Source organism: Ornithorhynchus anatinus, chromosome 17, assembly GCF_004115215.2.
Source record: "Ornithorhynchus anatinus isolate Pmale09 chromosome 17, mOrnAna1.pri.v4, whole genome shotgun sequence".
Lineage (NCBI taxonomy): Eukaryota > Metazoa > Chordata > Mammalia > Monotremata > Ornithorhynchidae > Ornithorhynchus > Ornithorhynchus anatinus.
Window position 1 is genome coordinate 30,481,698 of NC_041744.1, and position 15,083 is coordinate 30,496,780.

At 36.5% G+C, this 15,083-nt stretch overlaps 1 protein-coding gene across 6 annotated transcripts in view; it reads left to right on the plus strand.

The window, feature by feature from the left end:
• The window catches only part of ARL13B (ADP ribosylation factor like GTPase 13B), a 43,304-nt gene extending 28,638 nt beyond the window's left edge, over nucleotides 1-14,666 (plus strand). For 2 of the 6 annotated variants that reach the window (XM_001514920.6, XM_039914472.1), the window contains 7 exons: nucleotides 36-141; nucleotides 1,477-1,679; nucleotides 2,855-2,969; nucleotides 4,316-4,550; nucleotides 7,169-7,285; nucleotides 8,281-8,349; nucleotides 11,824-14,666. In XM_001514920.6, the coding sequence (XP_001514970.3) occupies nucleotides 36-141; nucleotides 1,477-1,679; nucleotides 2,855-2,969; nucleotides 4,316-4,550; nucleotides 7,169-7,285; nucleotides 8,281-8,349; nucleotides 11,824-11,900 (922 nt within the window). In that variant the 3' untranslated portion in view covers nucleotides 11,901-14,666. Of the gene's footprint in view, nucleotides 1-35; nucleotides 142-1,476; nucleotides 1,680-2,854; nucleotides 2,970-4,315; nucleotides 4,551-7,168; nucleotides 7,286-7,550; nucleotides 8,222-8,280; nucleotides 8,350-9,141; nucleotides 9,190-9,484; nucleotides 9,521-11,823 lie in introns of those variants that run through there. The other 4 variants (XM_007666621.4, XM_007666622.4, XM_029081895.2 and 1 more) reach the window with 4 other exon arrangements.
• Nucleotides 14,667-15,083: the final 417 nt, after the last annotated feature.

The following is a 15,083-nucleotide window of genomic DNA, read 5'->3' on the forward strand; positions in this document are numbered from 1 at the left end:
GTTTGTGAAATAATGTCTAATTTTCTGTTTTCTAGATTGGCAAATAAGCAAGACAAAGAAGGGGCGTTAGCAGAAGCAGATGTAATAGAATGTTTATCTCTGGAAAAACTTGTCAATGAACATAAATGCCTGTGTCAAATAGTAAGTATTTTCTCATGTCTTTTATCAGTTATGAAAATTGCTGTACTATAAAGGTGGCAGTACACTTAATTAACAGTGATTCATTAACAGTGATTCCATCAACGCCATTTAATCCCTCTACACGCTTCAGTAGCAAATGACTTCTTATCTTTTTCTGTGAAAATGCTGACTAAAAATTATAACATGAGGCCTGCAAAGATTTTCAAAATTAGATACCCCCAAATCACCTAATCCTTTGTTCTCACCAAGGTAGCTTGCCTGGACTTAGTTACCATTCTGCACTGTAATTCATCAGTAGGTTATATTGTGAGATCCTTGAGAGCAGGGGTCATGTATTTCTCTAATTTGGTAAGTGGTCCAAGTGCCTACTAGCATTGTACACATGAATGCCCGATAAATGCTCACTGATACAAGGAGTGATGGTGGTGGTGGTGGTGGTGGTGGTGGTTAGAATCAGACTGGGAACTTAACCCAGAAGTATAAAAGCCCGTACTCACTATTGCAGCTAACTATTCACTATAATGCCAGTGTGAGTACTGCCTGGACAGCTGTGCCAGTGAAGAATTCATTCAATAGTATTTATTGAGCGCTTACTATGTGCAGAGCACTGTACTAAGCGCTTGGAATGAACAAGTTGGCAACAGATAGAGACAGTCCCTGCCGTTTGACGGGCTTACAGTCTAATCGAGTGCCAAGCTTTGACAACATTCACCTTCTAAGCTTTGACAACTCTTCCCATTGACAGTGGAACGAATAAAGGAATAATATCTCGTTAGAAGGCTTTGATCTAGGAAGAGAGATTGATTTAGCTGTGAACTTAGTTAAAAGATACTGGCTTCACTCAAGGTTAAATAGGTTCAACCATAATTCTTAAACCCAGGTTCACAAAATAGTCAGAGCCCTCTCACTTGGAGTTCTGCTTCATCTGAGTCAGTGGTTGTACCTTCCTTGTGATTTAAGTAATTGGTAGCCTTTGTCTCTTGGAGGAGTGATTCTTTATTGCAAGTGTTATTTTTTGAATTATTGGTAGAACTTCAGCCCACCAGTATATCTGTCATTACAAGTAGCGTTACTTGTCTAGAAGTCTTGCCATAAAGAATTTATTTAATACAAAAATGACATTCCATTCAGTGATTTTTTGAAATATAAAATTTTGAGAGTTATAGTAGCACGTGTTTTCCATGCCATTAATTTTTATTAACTGTATTGTGGCTAACTCCCTGAAGCATTATTTCATATAGTTCATTCACCTTTTTAGATACTATTGTTATGTCAAGTTGAGGTTGTAAGTTTGAATTTTAAAGTCTGGCATCAAGTTCACTGTAATGTTTTCAGGAGCCTTGTTCAGCAGTTATGGGCTATGGAAAGAAGATTGACAAATCCATAAGAAAAGGACTTTATTGGCTTCTGCACATCATTGCAAAAGATTTTGATGCCTTAAATGAGCGCATCCAGAAAGATACTTTAGAGCAACGAGCTTATGAGGAGCAAGAGAAACTGGAGAGAGCTGAACGAGTGAAAAAGCTTCGTGAAGAAAGGTACTATAGTGCATCTGCTTAAAAATATATCTCAATGCCAAGTGAATGAAAACTTTCAGAATAATTGGTATTTACTGTTTTTGTCCATTCACTTTTCTCTTTCTGTATGACAGAAGCCAGTGGGTAGGGATTTTTCTATGGTTTTAATTCATACCAAGTTTGGAAGATACAGATACATTTGCAATGTTTCTAATACATTGCCAGAATTTAACTGGGGCAGGTACTCCTCATTGTGCTTCTATTCCTAGATTTTTCTCTTAGAGTTTTTGTTGGGATTCTCTCGTGGCTTTTTATTTCTCTTAACTTGTGGCAAGTTGAATTTTTTCAAAAAAAAAAAGAACAAGCCTGTTCATTCTTGACTTGTGGAACACTAAGCAAAATTGTATTTTCTCAGCTTCAGTAGATTCTGACGTTGTTTATCAGTAAACCAAAAATAACTGAGAAAAAAACTTGAACGTAACCTCTCACTGAGTTTCCAATTTCCATTTTACCCAGGGGGGAGCTATGAGCAGACCAGAAAACATGAGTCTGGCTTTGGATAACTCAGTACGTGCCTTTAAAGTGTCAACCTGGCCTAGTACCAGCTGCAGTACGGTAGTGGCAGTGCTAAACTGGATGTGGCAAAGTCAGAATGTCTCCACAGTGACAATATCCAGAGTCAAGAAACAGACAGAATCTGTGACAGGCTGGCAAGTTCATAAGCATTTTTCCACAGCCTTATACTCTATTTTTTTCCTTCTATCTGCAGTTTATTTTAGTGTCTGCTTCCCCCTCTAGATTTTAAGCTCTTGGAGAATGGGATCATATTTACTGATCCTGCTTGCATTATCCCAGCTCTCAGCAGCTTGTACCTCCATAGATGATGTAAGAAAATGTTGAGTCATTGCATTTTTGAATGAGAATGGCAAGGCCTTGGTACTGTAGGGTAATCTGTCACATGATTCACATGGGCATGGCCTCCTTTACCCTGCTTCCCTTCCAAAACATTAGTATAGAAGGAATAGAACCGTTACGACAATGTTATTGTTTGAACAATCATATCTCAAATGCGGTTGTCAAAGGTGGAATATCTGTGATGTGCAATTACATATGCTATAAAAATATGAACTCATTTGGAGGACTCTTAATGTTCTACCTGAAGGATTCAATTTTCTTCTTGATTTTCTACATAATAGAGAGCAACGAGAAAGAGAAGAAGCAGAACATGAAGGGAGAAACAGACCTTTTGAGGTGGAAACAGAGCCAATCGTTAATAATCCCTTTCAGCCTATAGCTGCTGTAATACTTGAGGTATGATTAATGTAGAAAAAGTATTTCTGCTAGATTCAGCATCCCAATTCACTTGTAGCAAAGCAGTGTGTTTTTCCCCCCCACCCATATCTGGATGTGTCCAACTACTAATACTTGTCACCTTGGCTTCTAAGCATCTCATATTAAATTGAATAGTCACACAAAACACTATAGAAAAAGTTAAGCAGCTGTTTTATATACGAGGTGAAATGAAAATCTTTCTTTACTCTGCATCCTTTCTTGTGATGTTGTGATGTTCTTGAAGATTCATCAGGAAAAATGGTCACAGAAAGGGACCATTACTTCCAGGAAGTGTGTCCTTTCCTAGTGTCTGATGTTATTTCTAGGAACAATTGAGATCTATTACCATTTGAGTATATTCCTCTCTCTTTCTATTTTGGTGTTGCCATTTTCATGTTTGCTCGATCAGTATTCACATATAACTTAAGTATATTATACCCCATAAATAGTTTTCTAAGTATTTTTTGAATGTATTACCGAATGTACTATTAATTTTAATGCTGCACCAGTTATTTCCTTCAGTGATGTACATGTAGCATTTGCTATAATACTAAGGTGGATAAATCAGCCTTGTAACATGAACTGACTTCATTTGCCTTTTTGAATTCAATACTGTGTCTGTTTTTGTTTCTTATTTTTCGCTTAGTGAAGCAAAAATATCGAGAGGGTTCAATGCAAGGTTCTACAAGTGGGTCCTTGTAAATGGCATAAATGAATATATAAAGCCGCATGCCAATGTAATATCTATTTAGATAGAAAGCCATAATCCTTCCACAAACATGTTTGCCATGCTATATTAAGAAGTTAGCATACCAGTAGGATAGTATGATACATAGGAAATATATAAAGTTTAAAAGAAATGGTAATTTGGTGAAATTCTAGGTATCATATCTTTAAAGTACTAATTCTGATTAGGTAACTGCAGTATTGAGAAAGTATAACTTTCTTAGAAAAAGCAAAACCTTCACTCTACTTTCAACTGAGATTTTGCCATAAGCTATTGTTTCCATGTATGATTTCTTTTCCAATTTATTTCTAAAATACTAAGTCCCTATCTACCAATAATTGTTTTTCACATATGCTTTTCATCTGAGAAAAGTGTATTGCATTTGGATTATCCCAGTGTTCACATTCCTGGGTTAAGTTGTCTGGTACCCCAAGTCTGCTTTTTTCTGCTCTGTTCAAGAAACATGTTAAGGTGCAGCTTTTGATCCAAGAGTTTAATTATATTCCCTTCTCACCTTCACCCTCATCGTTTTAAAATTCAAATATTCTAGAGCTACTCGAGGCACACACAGCAAACTGATATGCTTTGTTTTTGTTAGAATGAAAAAAAAACTGAAAAAGAGAAAAAAAAGCAGATGATGGAGAGTGGTAGAGACGACACTCCTCTGAAATCTAATCCTGAGCAGGAACAAATGGAGACACAGAGCCATACCAGCTGTAGTAGCCAAAAAATAAATGAGTGTGGACTAGTAGAGACTTATAAAATGGCATTAACACAGCAATTGGAGAATGAAGATGAGATTGACCAACAGTCCTCAGATTGCCTTGACCCAGGTGATAACTCTGATTTGAAAAGACCCGCACTTGATACTGAATATGTTCTATTTTTCTTGCTTTGGGTCCCTTTATCATAAACTGTGGGATTATTTTTCTCCAAAGGTATTTTGAGGTTTTCACATTTGCTCTATATGAACCTTTGTGCTTGCATTTCATTAGATGTACAGGGCTACTTTGTAGCTGGTAGTCCTGCCCTAAAGCAGAATTTACTTGGGACGTCTTTTGGATATAATCATCAGTAGCCAATTTTTCTCATCCATTTCTCCCCGAGTGAAGGAAATCTTTGCATGAGAGCTCATGATGCTGTTGGATTGTTTCTCCTCCCTGCCCCCTTTTTTATTTATTAAAATTTTCTGTAGATTTAAATTTAATTCCAATATGCTTGGACTACACCGGCCTTTGTGGAAGTCAGTCAGAAATCTCCAGATACATATGCTAGCTTTAAGCATTTTTCTTTTCATTTCCCATGCTAATGCCTTGTCCTAAATTTTAAAGACATGACTATTTTTTGTTCCTGACAAACTCAGTCTGCATTAATTAGCAATGTAGTTCCATGGTTTCGGAGAGTTTCCAAGCATTTTCCTCAACTGCCTAGAGAGGGTATCAGTAGAGTAGACTTCCAAATCCTTCCAGCCCGTATTTCAACCATTACACATATATTTCTTGAGAATTGCAAAACTAACACTTAAATTCCATTTATATCGGACGCGAAATATTAAAGGTATCTCTGTATAGTCTCTAAATTTTACTTGACTAGTATAGACACTAAGAATATACCATTTGAGGGAGATTCTATAACAAGCCCAGTCCTAAAAGGTTACGTTCCCACTTTTCCTCCTAACCACTTGCCCATTAAGTATCTTGTGGCTTAACTTCGAATCCTCTCAACTAACATGGTTACTAGCTTTCAAGCTATCACATTACCTTATGAGGGAGGATTTCTGGGTGCTTGAGTCATACAGCGTGAGTATGTGCCTGCCCACTTGTTTTTTCTGTGGCTTATAAATTGCTTGATCTTCCCAAGTCTTTTTATTGCATCTTTATCCAAAATACTCCTTAAGAAAATGCTGATTATAAACTCCTTGAGGGCTGAGATAGTATATACTTATTGTCTTGTATTCTTCCAACCTAGTACAGTGCCTTGAACACTGTAAATGCTTTTAAAATATAATTTGTTGGATGAAATAGTTGGAAAATTGTTATACTCCAAATTGTTGTATCTTTTTTGGGTATTGTAGGCAGAGCTTCAACAATCAAATATACCAAACTACCAGCTTCTTCGGTATGAGAGAAACATACTAAAAAATGTAGTTTGAAAAATAAAATAAAAATATTTTTATACAGTATATTTAAGGACTATAAATTCTAAATTCTTCATTTTTTTAATCTGAAGTCTTTCTCAGTTTGATCATGAAGCTGCAATACATTTCCCCTACTGCTAGCCTACCTCTTGTACTGAATACTAATGTAAAATATTTTCTTGAGTTTTGTCTGTTAGCCCCAAATTCATTCATTCAATTGTATTTATTGAGCACTTACTGTGTTCAGAGCACTGGTACTAAGCCCTAGGGAGGGTACAGTTCAACAGTGACCAGACACTTTCCCTGCTCACACAGAGCTTACAGTCATTTGGACAAACTATAAATTCTTACTATAAGTTTTATGTTATATCTGTCTGTATCACTGTTACTGATTGGCAGGTGACAACCAAGGTGTTGAAAGTCTGCAAAATCTGCAGCTAATTTGTCTCATTGCGAAGCTCCTTTGTTTAATTTTTCGGTATACTTTAGCCACTGCTAGATCCATTTCCACAACATGAATCTAGGCTTAACCTTTTGGAACTGCCATATAATATCTCCCAGGAATGTGTATGTGTACTCACATATTGTGGTATTTTGTGAAGTTTTTTTTTCCTTTACAAGTAGTTATCCCACGTTGTTAAGAGTAACTCTGAGTGAATAGTCAGATATTAGCAGAGTGTATTTCCAGTGGAAATCTGTTACCTAATCCCATTGGAAAGCATAAAAAATTAGACCCATTAGGGTCTGTTCTTAGAATTGGGCATTCTAAAAAAAATTTGTAAAGCATATTGGATTTTATGGGTCTTAGGTAGACCCAGGAAGATTACCTAAAGCTCCAGCTAGCCCACTGGGATGTGATTAACAACTCCTAAAATAAGAGAATTTCTTTTCCCTCATCCTGTTCCAAGTTTCATGCTGACGGAGACCCTGAAAATGAAAATCTGCTAATACAGCTTGAGAACTAGGATTACAAATAAGTTAGGTTCCTTTTGTTTGGAATTTTTCTGCTCCTTTCATTTCAAACAGTTTTTCTGAGGCATTACTTAGCAGACTGTTTTGCACTTTTGAGTTTGTTGATGAATGTCGCATTTGCTTAGCAAATGATCATTTAGAGGAATACTTCATTCGTAATAATATAATTCAGTTGGCACTCTTGAAATTGTGAATTTGAATTAAGAATAATTGCTGATTATCTCCATGGAAATTCTCATTAATGTCAAATGGCAAAAAAGAAGGAAAACAAAGTGGTGTTTATTCCTCCACCATGATGTACCTTTTGAGATGTTTAATTTTTGTCCTCATATTTATGTTTAGATAACAGTAAGAAGAAAACAAAGAAATTGAGACTAAAAAGAAGCCATCGGGTAGAACCTGTCAATACTGAAGCATCTGATGCTAAAACTCCAACACCACCTCCACCACCTCTTCCTGGTGAGTAAATATGGTGTATAATAGATGAACTTGTTTTATTTAAGATTTTAAATAAGAAAATTATGTCTCTTTTGTTTAGTAAATATAATGAATAGTCATTTTCAGCCATGTTTCATTTTGAGTTCTTAAATATATTTGGAGAATTTTAAAACTCTGACTTTTAAAATTTTCTAACTTTAAAAATTTTCAGTTTTGTCCCAAGCACATAACCTTATTTCCTGGGAGGTGAACAAGATAATTTTTATGTCCTTTTTTTTCCCGCCAGCTATGTTTCAAAGATACATACCGTGGAAATTACATGGACTTTAGATGGTATGTGAAGGGTTCAATTAGGCCTATTTAAAATAAGAAAACTTCTCTATCTACTTATTATGCTATATAATTTAGGCTGAAATCCTAAACACACTTACATTCACAAGTGCAGCTTTCTGGACTGGTCCAGAAATCCATTTCTGGATTCTAAAATTTACAAGGTAGAGATAGCCACTTTCACTGCTGAGTTTGATCACCTAGTGTTCTAAGTCACGACAAATGGCAAAAATTCTAACAAATGAGAGTTTGGGGGAATATTGCAGAACTGTTGCCATCACTGTGAGGACGCAAGATGTGTGTGACGACAAGACAATCTTCCTCTACCTTTTGAGATTTTTTTAAAATGCATGCTACTAATTTTTCTGTTTTGCTATCACAAATAAGAAAACATTGCTGGGAACGGATATGTTATAAATCAAGAACAGAATGAGAAAACCAGGTTTTTATTGTTAAGGATAAATCTCTAATTAAAAATACATGTAAACTTGTAATATACTAGTTTTTAGCAGGAAGAACACAAACAGAGGTGACTGTTGTAAATAGGCTTGTACCTAATCCAGAATCGTTGCTTCCATTATTATACTTGACCTCAGTGTTACTGAATCCTGATGGGGGAAGGGCGCCTCTGAGAATCACTGTTTGAAAGTTCAGTTATATTTTTAAATGTTTTTGTCTTCCTTTAGTTGGCTGGGGAACCCCCAAAGTCACTAGACTTCCAAAACTTGAGCCTCTTGGTGAAACCCGTCACAATGGTAATTCAAAAAGCACATTATTTGATATTACCTGTGCACATGACATCTCATAATTGCAACAAACTAACACTTTCCTGTTGAAGTCAAACACCTCTTTTGACTCGTCAAATCCCAAAGCTTTTTACTATGTTTTCCCATATATTCTTTCACCTTTCCACTACAAAATTCCATGTGATGTCTATTTTTCTCTCTGAACCACTTTGTGTATGATGGTAGAAGTACACCTGTACTTAGTTTTAGTTTTAACTTGGGCTGGCAAAGGAATGGGAAAATATCTTAATGTTTAAAATGAAAAGCAAGCCTTTGTAATAAGCATGTAGTATTAAATGATCTCAAAGTGCTGCATACATATTAGGTAATAATATAATAGAGTTTTCTCTCCTGTTTTAAAATGAAAAGCTGAATATTAAATGAACTCTTCAAGGTCACACAAGTCTGAAGCAGAATTCGGGAGAGAACCAAGAAACCAAAATTTGGATTTTCTCTCTAACCAGTAGGCTATTTGGTTTTCAAAATATTTTTAAACTTATGTTTCACTAGAGAATTAATTTTACTATAACACTTACAGACAGGTTAATGTTAAAATATTCTTAAAATTAAAAAGGTATTTTTGTGGAAATCACTAAAACAAGAATTGACTGTAAATAACATTGGTAGCTTCCTGTAACTTAATGTCCTGAATTCAGTTTCTTTGAATCCCGATTGTGTTAGGCAGTGAGAACTGTTAGGTGTAGACATTTTTAATAAAACAGGTCCATAGAAATTAAAAGATTTTAATTTCTCACCTTTTAGAAAGCATGAAGTGCAGCTCAGCAAACCAGAATGAAGAAATAATTTCAGGTTGACTTGAAACATTACACTGCTTTAAATATGGCTCATTGCACTTGAAGATAAGTAACTGCCTAGAGAGGAGACAAAATATTTTGTTTTTCTGATAAAGTGTTCCTTTTGCTACTGAGTAACTTTGCAGGGGTGGGTAGGGGGGATTTTGCTTGGGACTGCTTCAATTGAAGCATAAATCAGATAACTTAATGATACAGAAAATATATTTCAGAGAGTTTCATAAATCACTTAATTCAGCTTTGCAAATGTTTGTTTGTGATGTTTAAATGTCGTTATTTTTTCATTCCTATAGATTTGTGTTCATGACACACCATTTTTCTGTTTCTATGTAAGCATGCTTTGTATTTACTTATCTGCCTATAGTTTGAATGACAATTATTGCTATTGAGTAATCAAAAATGTCTGCATACGTAACCATAAAATATCAGTTGGTATTAAGGGAGGGAAAAGAGAACATGGATAAATACAATGTACAAATAATCCCCAAATTTCTTTATAGCCTTTGGTTTTAGCCTGGTCCACCACAAGATTCTGTCCAGAGCTGTTGGCATAATTGATTTGGGTTCATTCTTCTCCTCCTGCCCTTCCAACTTGTGGAATTTGTAATGGTGGAGTCCCCACCATGGGAAGACAAGCTTTGGCCCTGAGACTTCAAGACGGGGAAACTGAACGGAGGATTTTTCAGAGGGATAGTTGCCTTCCTGCCAGTCATGGTCCTCATTGAGAGTGAAGTGCAGCAAGCAAGTAGGCAGATAGGGCACAGCACCTTCATATTGCATTTGGAGACTTTTTAGAAACAGGGCCATTTTATGGCCAGAGCCACCACAGTCATCACCTATCAGTGGTGGCCTGGTAACTTCCTAAATTAGCTGTCTGTTTTTCAGGATTCCTGCTGGGCCTGTCCACCTTGTGAAATCCCCAAAGTGGTTCTTCGATAAAGGACGGAGTGTTATGTGGCTCCAGAAATGCTAATCCTGCCTATGTAGTACAGTTAATAATAATGATAATATTCGTTAAGTGCTTACTATGTGCCAAGCACTGTTTTAAGTACTGGGGTAGATATCAGGTCATCAGGTTGTCCCACGTGGGGCTCACATTCTTAATTCCCATTTTACAGATGAGGTAACTGAGGCACAGAAAAGTTAAGTGACTTGCCCAAGGTCACACAGCAGACAAGTAGCGGAGCCAGCATTAGAACCCATGTCCTCTGACTCCCAGGCCTATGCTTTTTCCACTAAGCCATGCTGCTTGACTTTTCAGGCAGATGCTAACAGAAGTAATGATTTCTGGGTATTTCTGTTATTCTTAGCAGTTTTTGCTTCTCAATTATATGTATGTAATGTCTAGGGTTACAACTCCGTTTGTCTTATGGCTATTATTACAATTTTCATTTCCTTGAGTAGCCTTGAGCAAAGAAACCAAGTTATTGGTTGTTGTGAAGTGTCACTTCACATCTCTGTGCCTCAGTTAGTTCATCTTTAGAATGGGGATCGAAATTGTGAGCCCCACGGGGGACAGGGACTGTGTCCAACCCTATTTGCCAGTGTGTCCAGCCCAGCACTTATTATGGGGCTGGCACATAATAAGTAGTTACAAAACACCATTATTGTTATTATTATAATAAATGATAGTGATAATAATAAATCCCCAAATAGTGTTCATTATTCCTTGGGTGAAAGTTCAACTCTTAAGAGATCCGACTTGGCCGGATTATACTGTTAGACATTCCAAGTGACCTGAAAAAATGTATGCTCCTCCCAAAGTGTCTAACTCACTTTGTGGAGAAAGTTGAGCACAAAGATAAGGTCCAGATTTGTTTTTAATGGGTTCTGTGAAAAGAATACAAAGGAAATCTTGTTTGGGGAGGTACAGTCTATAATCCCTTAGTTAGCTAAGATTTCCAAATATAATTGACCACGTTCGTTCAACAAAAGGTACTGAATCAACTACTCATTTAATAGGTGTTTTGAGTAAGAGGCGTAGTTGAATAATATGTTAAAATGCCACTCCTCAGATGGGTCCAGGCATTTTTTTTCTGAGGCATTTATCAGCAAAAAAATGCACCTCTCCAAACACTCTTTGATCTAAGCTTTGGAACCTCTCAGTATCTGCCTTAGGAAGCCCACAGCCATCTTGGAAGCATCCAATCTGGACCCAGGCCAAATTGCTTTCCCAAGGACCCTTGGAGAGTGTAGTGTAGTTCTCAGAACTTAAACAATTCTCTAAGGACCTTTGGGCACAATTGATGTAGAATGCTTTCATCCATTTTTTTTTTCGGTCCCAGCATCCAGGGTGCTTGCCTTGTATAGACGTGGCTCAGTGGAAAGAGCATGGGCTTTGGAGTCAGAGGTCATGGGTTCGAATCCTGACTCTGCCACTTGTCAGCAGTGTGACTGTGGGCAAGTCACTTCACTTCTCTGTGCCTGTTACCTCATCTGTAAAATGGGGATTAAGACTGTGAGCCCCACGTGGGACAGCCTGATTCCCCTGTGTCTACCCCAGCGCTTAGGACAGTGCTCTGCACATAGTAAGCGCTTAACAAATACCAACATTATTATTATTAGTAGGTTGTAGAGAAGGAGTGATGCTGAAAATCTGACGACTGTTTTGGTTTCTTTTTTCTTCGCAAAGATTTCTATGGGAAGCCTCTGCCTCCGCTGTCTATCCGACAAAGACCTAACATCGAGACCCATGATGTCATCCACTAACCAAATCCCTAGTGATATTTATTTTTCAAGAATAACAGGTTTTTAATGGTGAAATTAATTTAAGACAAATATCTTTAAAAACAAAACAGTAAAAACACTACACAGTGAAATTGCCATTACATCAAGAGGACACATTTGAATCCCTCGGGATGGTATTTCAACCACAGGTTCAGTTGTACTTAATTTTTCTACTGGACTTATCATTCAGAACATACGCTGGCTCTTTGTGATTTAGACTAAAGGAAAAGGACAAAATCAATAATAGACTTCACGTGAATGTGTAGACTGGAAACAAACTGGCACTTTAGTGTTCACCGTTGGGTTTATAAAACAGCGTTAATGGCCAAAGTTATGATGGACGTACCTTCAAGCCAAGAGCCGTTGAATCCTGCACATTGTAGCTCATTTGTTGAATAATCAGTTATTTCTGTACTTAGGTAATTTTATAGGATATTCTTTGCATGGTAAGGGAAAGCCTGGGAATTCTAAGACAAAGTTTTTAACTCTATTTTTATATTTTTTTCTAAAGTTTATGTTGGCGAATTTGTATTCACTTAGGTGATACTGATTTCTAGCCATAGGGATTCTTTTTGTCATCATCTTAATGGAGTCTAGAAAGTGATACAGACTTATGGTGTAACCATTCTATGTAAGACATATTTATGTTGCTTGTGTATTTTCTTTCCAATAATAATAATACATTCCCATGAGAAGACTAGCTTTGCCTGCATTTGGTAACAGATATCCTATTCCAAATTATGCTAGTTCAGTGGATTACCCAAAGAGTGTTTAATATTTGAACTGTTTTTTTAATAAATGAAAGAAATTTGGAGTTTCTTCAATCAGTACCTTTTCTTTTCATAAATTAAACTGTATTCCTATTTGAGTGCCCTTCCTGAATGAGTTTCAGAATAATGAGCCGGACTCTCCCATTGTCCAAGCTCCTCCGTAGTTGTAAGATATTTACTTTTTTAAAGCTACTTTAATTCTGCCTCTAGGTTACTACTTACTGCATGAAGGGAGAAGTGCTAAGACTTGTCTCCCCTGCCAACAGCATAACAGTGATGCTGGGGGCTTAAAGCCATTGGCTGAGAAATTGGGCAAGTATTTTTGAAACTGTTGGATGACACCATTTTTCTTTAGGGATTCCTAAGAGAAGTTCAGAAGTTCAGGTCCACTGACCCTTCCAGCCCAGTAAACCTCCAGAGAGCGTAAGTGGTTTTAGGGCTCCCCTGCTCACATGTTCCTAAAGACTCAGGTGAGGTTCAGAGACTGCCCAGTGGGACCAGGACCTGTAGCTCCTTCCCCACACACTTCATCCCCATCAGATCCTCTAGCTTCTTTGAGCCAGGATCCTTGGAGAGTCTCCTTAGCCAGGGTTGAATGACATTTTTCTGCTGCACTGTGTGCTGAATTTTCCAGCCCTGCTGATAAGATACTTCGGGGTAAGAGCAACTGGAAAGGTGTCTATCAAAAACCACCTTAGCAATTCCCTGAAAGAGCAGCTATTACATCTTCGAAAAGCACAGTTTAAAACCTGGAAGTAACCTGTGCATCCAGAATGCAGTGTGATAAGAAATAAAAGTGGTGGTGGTGGACTATAGATTGTTCAAATATATTGACTGCCCCAACTATAAAGCAAATAGAGATGATACTTCACGTTAAAAGTAACATAGCGTAGTTTTAAGTTTAGGCAATAATCCAGTGTTGAGTGTGATTGTATGTATAGGTATGTAAACATTACCAAACATTTTGCTCTTGACTATAGGTTCATTCTAACCTCTGTATTGATAGGTTGGAATGACCCTAAAGAAAATGATATGACTAAATTAACTTTGTTGAAATAGTTACTTTCTACTTGAATGGGAAGCTGAAACTAGCTATCATCTAAGCAGAAACACTAATCAATACTGCCAAAGCAGTTTAAAAACTAATAAATTTCACATCGTTGAACTTTGACTACCTTCACTGTTGATCAGTGGCACCCTCTGGATTAAGTACCTTGAAGTCTACAGTCACTACTCACAGTAGGTTGATGGAGTTCATTAATATGTGTCATGTGCAGTGTGTTGGCAGTGTTGAGCAAAGAAAAGAACAATTAAGTTATGATTATTATTATGCTATTTGTTAAGTGCTTACTACGTGTCAAGCACTGTTCTAAACTCTGGGGCAAATGCAAGTTTATCAGGCCATATACACTCCTTGTTCCACTTGGGGCTCACAGTCTAAATAGTGGGGAGAACAGGCATCGAAACAGGCAAGTCGATGAAAAATTCCATTATTTGGAGCAATCCAAAGCTGGTGACAGTTTGAATTTAAGAGGATGAACACTGCTTTGGGTCAAGATAATAGATTAGGTTTGTTTTTAATCTGAAATGTGCCTTATTTCACTTGTATTGTTATGATTTGGTGTCATTTTTTTCAAATGTTACCTTTATATTCTGTTTTCATTGTCAGTCTGGAACCAACATTTTTTCTATAGGTTTCTAAAATTTAGTTTGAAAATATAACAAAATGAAGAACTGATTAAGAAGTACAATACATCAGAAGAAAATGAACTTTAAAGGTTTAATATTTATCTCATATAAAGTGATTCCTGTTTTAATAATTATTTTGAAAAACTCAAGATATTTTTAAAGAAATTTTGTAAATACAAATAGGGTTTAATTTTTAAACGTTTTTTTTTTTGCCAGTCCCAAATTTATACTGTTAACGATATCATTAGCCTTGATATTTCATTTAAAGAATAAAAGTAATGCATATCAATCATGTTTCTATGATTTTATTTTTATGTCTTTGAAACCTTTTGGAGATTTAATAATACAGTTGAGAGTCCTGTAGTTGGGATTTCAAATTGCTACATTTTACATTGTGTCCCATTTTATATTTAGAGTTATTTTACCCCAAAGCATTTTATAATGGATGAGGAAAAATTGTTACGTTATGGATGCTTAGAAGACATCTCATGTGATGCAGGATTTGAGAATCTAGAGCAGCACAGAAAGTTTGAGTTTTCCTCATTCTTATTGTATCATTTTATTACAACATTATTGGTACTTTAAGGTAATTGAACAGTTTTGGATTTAAGCAGTGTTAAATTGACATATCAAGTGTTCAGTCATTGGCACTCCTAGAGCAGACCAAGCTCACTGTTGAAGCTTCAGCTTGCCAAACTTTCTCCAA